General features: G+C 35.2%; 1 protein-coding gene and 1 long non-coding RNA gene across 7 annotated transcripts; both read left to right on the top strand.

Moving 5' to 3' along the window:
* Positions 1 to 289: 289 nt before the first annotated feature.
* Positions 290 to 2,835, top strand: LOC132626399 (uncharacterized). The gene is made up of 2 exons (XR_009577272.1): positions 290 to 2,287; positions 2,779 to 2,835. It is a non-coding gene; the product is annotated as an uncharacterized LOC132626399 (long non-coding RNA).
* Positions 2,836 to 3,492: 657 nt separating this feature from the next.
* LOC132626396 (ethylene-responsive transcription factor RAP2-3-like) lies at positions 3,493 to 7,208 on the top strand. 6 transcript variants are annotated; one of them, XM_060341256.1, is made up of 3 exons: positions 3,493 to 4,407; positions 4,570 to 4,737; positions 6,469 to 7,208. In XM_060341256.1, the coding sequence occupies exons 1-3, from the start codon at positions 4,362 to 4,364 to the stop codon at positions 7,011 to 7,013; spliced, it is 759 nt and encodes a 252-aa protein (XP_060197239.1). In that variant the 5' UTR covers positions 3,493 to 4,361; the 3' UTR covers positions 7,014 to 7,208. The 6 variants fall into 6 exon arrangements, with proteins under 6 accessions (XP_060197239.1, XP_060197242.1, XP_060197238.1 ...); XM_060341259.1 differs by having other exon boundaries at positions 4,505 to 4,737; XM_060341255.1 differs by having other exon boundaries at positions 3,493 to 4,416.
* The last annotated feature ends 1,454 nt before the right edge of the window (positions 7,209 to 8,662 follow it).

The following is an 8,662-nucleotide window of genomic DNA, read 5'->3' as shown; positions in this document are numbered from 1 at the left end:
TACAATTGTTTCAGTTTTCACTGTAATAAAAGCATGAAAGTTGAAAACCATTAAATGGAACTTTCACAAAAATGAGTAACAAACAAGGGTTACTCAACTGTCAGCAGTATATATGTTGGAAGAAATGTAACTGGTTTGTCGGCCGCCACATGCATGCCATGCATCTGTTGATGTAACACCTGTACTACACAGCCTTCTCAATATATACTCAAGACAACTTTACTTTGGTACTAACAAAGCTGCACAGAGAAAAAAAGCAGTCGGAAATCTATCACACTTCCAAGTAAGTTTTAAGTTTCTTGATTTTCTCAAAAATGTTACATGTCCAATGCTGTTTCTTTGATGTCTTTACTCTTCTAAAAACTGAGTCAGAAATCCATCACACTTCTCAAAAAAGAGTCAGAAGTCTATGTGTGTTTTAGACACACCTTTTAAGCTTATAATAATGTCTAGATTCTGCTGCTTTAGATATTTGAGGTTTTCAGGTGTCTTTATTCTTTTGAACTAACTAAAATTCTTTGATGGATTTGTGAATTCTTCCATGTATGGAATTTTTCTATTTAAAAACACTAGGGACAGAAGCAAATCTAGAATTTTAAGTAAGTTGCTATTGTTTGACGATTGAGGTAGAACTTAACATAAATATATGTCTTTAAAGATACTTATGTATATATGGTTCAGGGTCGATAACGACAACTATGATATGTATAGATAGATATGATACTACTGATTCCTTTATCTCTTAATTGTTTCCATTTTTTGATTAGCCCGCCCTATTAATTGTTTCCATTTTTTGTCTTAGATTTTCATTCAGTAGGATTTGGAGGGGTGGTGGGGCTCAGGGCACATGATGCCCATATAAGTATAAGGGATGCAGCTTTGTTACAAGATTATCCATGGTTGTTGGGTTTTTTTTTTATCTCTTAACTAATTGAATAACAATCAATATACCTTTTGTTGAAAGAAATAGAAATCTTTATATGGTTCTTTGAATCTTTATCTTATTCTTCAATTTTTACTACTACCTGTTACTTTATTTGCTTCATTTAGCTTGCTTTTTCGCTGTCGTTATTTTCTGAGTACCACAAAGTTTTCGTGTATATTTTGACGGTTATTTGTCAAATTAGTTGGGGTTACTCTCATATCAATATTTATCTAGTTAGACGTTCAATGCAATTTCGATGAACACTACTAACCTTGTGCATCAAGGTGGGACTTATTGTGCATGACATCTCTCTCTATCAATATACATACTTGTATTTGGATGTATGGCTCATGAATACATCGGGTATGGACTTTTGAGACCTTCCTTCTGGGGAATGTCTCAAACCATTTTTTTTTTTTTTGGTAGTTAGTGTTATGTACGAAAAGATGAAATTTTTTGGCGTCAGTGTTAAGCGAATATAAGCATGTTCAGCAATTCATTTTGTTGTACCAACAGGTTGCTTCTATTGGAGAAAATCGAGCTTCTTTGTTAGTGATTTGACTACAAAACCAGATATTTGGCCCCTTGAGCTATTAAAAACTTTTTGATATTATCCTCTCGGAGAAAATTCGACCTTTTTCTCCCATGATCTTCAACAACAACCTCATAGTCTTTTGAGTTACTTCCTACCTGCATTTTTTATGTGTCGGGGTAGATAAAATCCGGGGTTCTTGCACCTCGTGTGTTACTGCCTAGCTAAAATACCATTCTGAGAACTTCATATTTTTAGAATAGATATGTCATGTTTTCAGATATTCACTTTTTCTTTTCAATTTAGTGAAATTGAAAGATATCTCGGGACTTCTAAAATCAACGCAAGTCGTGTGCAATTAGGCCTTTAACAGTTTCAAGATTGTACATTTCTCAGCTTCTCGAACATCTTAGTTTTTGAACCTTCTGTATTGCTCCTAGATTCTGGAAGATCTTAACCTACCTAGTTGAATTTATTTGCTTTAGTGAAGCACACGTCTATCATTTTCCATATTTTAACTTGCTATCTGTACATTCATTCACTGGAACTTTATGACACTTGACAGCCTATGCAATAAGTGCTACTTTTATTATGAGCTTGAGTAGTCTAAATTGGTGTGTCTGACAGGTAAACATGGAAACATAATATGTTTCGATGATGACACTCAACTCTTCTTGTACCAATTGGTCGGTACTTGTGGGAAACTTCTGTTTCCAAGACCTTGGAAAGAATTCCGTATGTGGTATAATGAACACAAGGCCAAGGACATAAAGCCATTTCTTGATCGGTGATAATGTACCTGCTAGCCACTCTTTTCATCTTTGCAGCATGTAAGTTGAAAAAAGAAGGGATAACTACATTTTTGGACCGCTCAAAAAAAAAAAAAAACAAATGTATAGGTTCTGTATTAAGTATAAATATACATGTTTATACATAAATATACATAACATATACATAATCAGTATATATGTGATGTATATTTTGGATACTGCCTGTAATTAATATCAGCTGACAGGCAAAAAATGAAAAAAAGCCCTTGAAAAAAATTATGACGTGTGTTAAAACTAGCAATTTGGACAAAAAGACGGGGGAGATCATTTGGACACTTTGGTTCATTAAATTTATACATATCTGTGGTTACTTTAACATTTATACCAACCTCTTGCGTGAGCAAGCTTTTAGTGTGTCTCATCGGAATGCTGGCGTTAACTACGGGAAATCTGCTGGTCCAGATTCTTACTTAGTGGATAAGAAGAGTCTTGATTTTAACTTTTTGAAGCTGCCAAATTTGCAGTCTAAAGTGGTATGACTTCTGTTTCAGAGAAGTTTTTCCTGGTGAATCATACAAAGTTCGGATCAACTGGGCACTGTTCTCCGGTCAGCGCAGAAACTACAGATACTTGTAAACCTACATCAGACATCAGAGTCGATTGTTAGGAATCTTCTCTGCCACTTTGATAGATTGAATATTCAAAACATTGTATTGTTGGGTCCAAACTGGGGCGGAGCTACAGTGTAATTGGGGGGTTCGGCCGAACCCAGTAACTTTTGCGTAGACCCTATATTTGTACTAGAAAATCTAGTAAGTTTATATATTTATTTGCATCCGAAACCACATACAAATGCAAGCTGATGATTCAGTGGTTTGAGGCGCGGCTTGTAAGGCCCTTTGTTTCCCCGAGATGTGGGTTCGAGACTTTCATGTTTCATTTTTTACGCTAGTTCCTATTTTGCTATATATATGCTTTCTTTTTTTAAACAATAAATAATATAGCTCACTCCTATATTAGTTTTTCCCTAGGCTTAACTCGTAAGTTTTTTTTTTCTTTTTCCTATGTGTAGGTTTTTATTTTTAAAAAACAAAACATAAAATTAATAATTGAAAAAAAATCAAAAAAGCAACTCTGCTCTAAAACAAAACATCCGACTGTTTAATATATTAATTACCGGTACTTGTTCATTAGTTTAGTTTGACGGTTGTTATACATTAACTTGAGGTCATTGTCCTGTCTTAAAATTCCGAACGCCCTGGGTCCAAACTCTGATTTCCTCTTTGATCTTGCAAGAAGAGGTCATACTGTGATCGACAAAGACCTATTTTTTTGACTATATAAGGCTAACAAACGCTTTTAAATTTCAGGAATCACATAAAGATATTCTTGTGAAGGCCCATGTAAAAGAAAGGCCTTGGATCTTAAACACAATATATGGGTTGAGGACAGCGACATCATCCCTCTCAACAGTGATTCGTTTCTTGGTTACTCTAATGGAGCAAATGAGTTTTTCTTGGGGAAGAACTTAAAACTTTTCTTCGTCAGAAATTCATCTTCGGTTTTGAAAATTTGGGCTGATGATATTAGAAAGATAGGTCCAAGCGCCAAGGAAGGAAATTTTGTAAATCTAGAAGTTATTGGAACAGGAGAATAATACATCTACCAAGGTTGATGAAGCAGATTTTAGTCTGGACATCAGTTTTATGGATGCTAACCAAACCTCTGCAAGGAACGGGAAAAAGTTCGCCTTTTGGTCAACTGAGACGAGTCCAGAGACGATACAAAAATAACTTGAACAGTTTGATATGTGGTAGTGGGTGATGATTTATCTTGTAACGTAGTTGTTTGTCATCGTTCATAGCATTTGGTGGCCTTCTTCGGAGTATCCACTGTTATGTCTCTGAGTTGTGCCTATATTTCATGGACCTATAACGTCATTATTGAAGTTTCATTAGACCAGAAGTTTGGAGAGAAAACCGAGACTATAAACCGGAATTTCCATCACATATGCATGACATTCTTCAGGAGTTTGGTCAACCTATGGCGGTCCTTCTAAGGAATAGTGTTATTAAAAGTCATCGCTTCATCGTTTAAGGAGATGAATTGATACGTAGCGAGGGGTTATCGCTTCATGGATGACCCCAGTGAAGTATGTTTTTCAAACACTGAAGCACAAAGTAAGCCCGGTGAGAAACAGTTGATTCTTTGAATCTCTACTCTTAGTTGGATTCGGTATTTATATTGTACATAAGATGCTGAAATTTATTGATTTAGTTGCAGTTTGATTGTTATAGTACCATATTCATAAACATCGATAATATGTGTACTTTACTTGAAAGGACCGTATGCTTCACCTCACGCTCTTCGCTTCAAGTCACAGAGGACAAAGATAACAAGGATGGTTATTAATGAAACCATCAACTTATTGAAGGAAAGACAAGTGAAAGGAAAGTCATTTTCAACATATGTTTCTAAGTCTGCAAGTGTTGACATCAATGTGAGACCAGGTTTGGCTGCTTCTTCATGACTAAATATTTTATTTGCTTAATCTGAAGATGGGCTAAAGCATTTTGCAGCTGGCTCTATAATTTTCTAGAGGGTACCTTCTATAGTAACTTACCTTTCAATGCACTGTTCATGCAAAACTCTGTATTTTCCTTTTTGTTTTCTCATGATCTATAGTTACGAGTTCGAGCTGTGGAATCAACCACTGGTTGTGTCATGGTAGGCTCTCACCCGGTGTGGCTCTTAGCCCGACCTTGCGTGAACGGGAGATTCTTGGTGCATTTTTCTGCCCTTTTTTTCCCTCTCATCTGAGAATCAGGTATGCGCTTATATGGATTAGTCATTGGCTCATTGCTAGGGAGTTTATGAACAGTATATAGTTTCTGCCTTTCTGGTGTATATATTTTTTTTAACACTATCAGATAAATATGACTTGCAATGATTTGCAATGAGGATAAACGTATATACTGCTTATGCCCTTATTACGATTTATATATTTCTACCAAGTAATTTATAAAATCATACTCCTTCCGTCTCAATTTATGTGTTGAATTCTCATATTTAGTATGTCCCAGAAAGAATCATCTTTCTATAATTAGAAATAACTTAATTTTAAATTTCCCCTTTTATTAGTAAAATAATTTAAAGCCACACAAATGTCGAGTAGTTTATAAAATCATAATACATGAGCTAATGCACTTAAAAACTTGAAGGGAAAATTTATACCGTGTATAACACATATTGCATACTACATAATTTTTTTGAATTATGTGTCAAGAGTGTTCACTTTCTGAATGTAATCCTTTTCTTTCTCACCTCAGTTACAATTGTTTCAGTTTTCACTGTAAGAAAAGCATGAAAGTTGAAAACCATTAAATGGAACTTTCACAAAAATGAGTAACAAACAAGAGTTACTCAACTGTCAGCAGTATCTGTTGGAAGAAATGTAACTGGTTTGTCGGCCGCCACATGGATGCCATGCATCTGTTGATGTAACACCTGTACTACACAGCCTTCTCAATATATACTCAAGACAACTTTACTTTGGTACTAACAAAGCTGCACAGAGAAAAAAAAAACAGTCAGAAATCTATCACACTTCCTAGTAAGTTTTAAGTTTCTTGATTTTCTCAAAAATGTTACATGTCCAATGCTGTTTCTTTGATGTCTTTACTCTTCTAAAAACTGAGTCAGAAATCCATCACACTTCTCAAAAAAGAGTCAGAAGTCTATGTGTGTTTTAGACACACCTTTTAAGCTTATAATAATTTAGATATTTGAGGTTTTCAGCTGTCTTTATTCTTTTGAACTAACTAAAATTCGTTGATGGATTTGTGAATTCTTCCATGTATGGAATATTTCTATTTAAAAAAGCAAATCTAGGATTTTAAGTGAGTTGCTGTTGTTTGACGATTGACGTAGAACTTAACATAAATATATGTCTTTAAAGATGCTTATGTATATATGGTTCAGAGTCGATAACGACAACTATGATATGTATAGATAGATATGATACTACTGATTCCTAGAGTCGGTGGTTTTACTTTTAATTTGGTCGTTTATATATGTGTTTGTTGTTTGTTGTTTACATTTCCTGGCTAACTATGAAGACTTAGGGTACATCACCTCGTATTTTTGATAAAATGTTCAATGAAGATTTTTATATATCAAAATAAAGAAAGATTTTCTTAACACGCTTATGACGTTCTTTGTTGTTTTCTTTTTTCCTAAAGTCATGGCCTCCAAAAAGCCCTCAAAAAATGATGCAACAGGAAAATCAACCAATCAAGTCGGAGAAAGTTCCATTGTCCTGGCGCTTCCTGCACGAACTCACATGCCAAACTGCGGTGTCGCAAGCTCGTCTAATGTTGAGGGGGAGAAAGCTAAAGGAAAGAAGACAAAGCTACATGAAAAGGCGCGTGAAAAGGAAATCATCGCTGAGAATGAAAAGACCGAGGCAATCTCGATGAAAAAGTCCAAAGAGAAGAAAGAGAATAAGCTGCCGGAAGGAGATGTGAAGTACATAGGGGTCAGACAACGAAAATGGGGCAAGTGGGTGGCAGAGATTCGGGAGACAAGAAAGAAAGTCCGATGGTTGGGAACATTCGATACTGCTAAAGAAGCTGCTTTAGCTTTCGATGAGGCGGCCATTGAATTAAGAGGTGCTGATACTGTGACAAGCATCCTCAAACCACCATCAAGGGACCCACCACCAACGGAAATCAACTTCATCAATCCACCATCTCCACCCTCAGATGATATTAGGGTTGAGAAATGATTTAAAAAAAAAAATGACGGGCAAAAGCGCTAAAGAAGCATCCAAATGGTCCACCATACTGTAATATTACTGACTTGATGTATGTCGTATGTGTTTCTCTCTCTCTCTCTGTTAACAAGATATTGTATTGGTGTGTAACAAGAAAATAGGTTACTGTTTCTTCATGTTTAGTTGGGAATTGGATATAGTTTTGAACTACTTTATAATGAGAGACTGTTATCGTAAAAAATGATTGGAAAAGAGTCCTATTCGTTCAGTGGAATCCTTGGACATATTGTTTATTAAAAAAGAACTTTTTTCCTTCGTTCTGTTTTGCATTCTGGAAGAAAAGCAGGTGCAGAGATTCTCCTTCTTGAGAATCCGCGACTTTTGTAGCACAAAAAAAAAGTTGAACCAAACTAGTATAAAAAAAAAAACAGTAATAGGATTCACGCACGAATTTCGTGCGTGAAAGGACCAAACTGCAAAAATGCATTTCGACCCTTTCACGCACAAAATTCATGCGTGAAGGATCCTTTGCCCAAAATCAGTTTCTTACACTTCTTTCTCACTATGATGGAAATCATGATTTGCAAGTTGTAGGCATCCCAAATAATGATTGAAAAATTGAACTCTGGTAATGGTTGGTCTAATCAAGAAATAATTTAGGACGAATTGTGATACGTGCAAACGGGCTTGACACTATCTATTATTAGAGTCCGGAATCAAAATGCCCCCCAAAAAAATCACTTTGAACCAAAATATCCCAACAAAAAAAAAGTTATAAAACTACCTTTAGCGCAGGAATTTACTGCGCTAAAGCAGTTCACGGAGACGGAACCGTTAACTGCTTTAGCGTAGTATTTTACTGCGTTATAGAAGCAATTGTTTTTTCTATAACGCATTAAAATATTGCGTTATAGAAACAATACCAAAAAAAAAATATCTATAACGCAGTAAAATACTGCATTATAGAAACAGTACTAAAAAAAAAAAAAAACTATAATGCAGTAATCGTTGGTCAAAGTATGACGTTTCGGAGTCTTGACACACGACTAATCGTTGGTCAAAATATGAAAAAAAACACTAAGTTTTTTCAAACAAAACTTACTTCGGGCACCTTTTCAACCCCTAAAATGACGATCCCAACGTCTACGTATCCTTGATGTATTGGGCCTACATTATTGTACACAGAAAAAAATATCAGGTTTTATATAAAATATTGACGTCGGAGTCTCGACACACGACTAATTATTGGTCAAAGTATGGAAAAAACACTAAGTTTTTTTCAAACAAAACCTACTTCGGGCACCTTTCAACCCCTAAAATGACGATCCGAACGTTTATGTATCCTTGATGTATTGGGCCTACATCATTGTACGCAGAAAAAAATATCAGGTTCTATATAAAATATTGACGTTTCGGAGTCTTGACACACGACTAATCGTTGGTCAAAGTATGAAAAAAAACACTAAGTTTTTTCAAACAAGACTTACTTCGGGCACCTTTTCAACCCCTAAGTAAGTTTTGTTTGAAAAAATTTAGTGTTTTTTTCCATACTTTGACCAACGATTAGTCGTGTGTCAAGACTCCGAAACGTCATACTTTGACCAACGATCACTGCATTATAGATTTTTTTTTTAGTACTGTTTCTATAATACAGTATTTTA

The sequence above is a fragment of the Lycium barbarum genome, chromosome 2, assembly GCF_019175385.1.
Source record: "Lycium barbarum isolate Lr01 chromosome 2, ASM1917538v2, whole genome shotgun sequence".
Classification (NCBI taxonomy): Eukaryota; Viridiplantae; Streptophyta; class Magnoliopsida; order Solanales; family Solanaceae; genus Lycium; species Lycium barbarum.
Note: the sequence above shows the minus strand (reverse complement) of the source record. Positions and strands in the feature narration are given on the sequence as shown.

Bases quoted from the DNA above. Each gene is read 5' to 3' on its own strand.
- LOC132626396 (XM_060341255.1), top strand. From the start codon at position 4,362: ATGGATGACCCCAGTGAAGTATGTTTTTCAAACACTGAAGCACAAAGT. The intron at 4,417-4,569 runs GTGAGAAACAGT...TTTACTTGAAAG, and splicing joins TGAAGCACAAAGTAAGCCCG to GACCGTATGCTTCACCTCAC. The intron at 4,738-6,468 runs GTTTGGCTGCTT...TTTTTCCTAAAG, and splicing joins TGACATCAATGTGAGACCAG to TCATGGCCTCCAAAAAGCCC.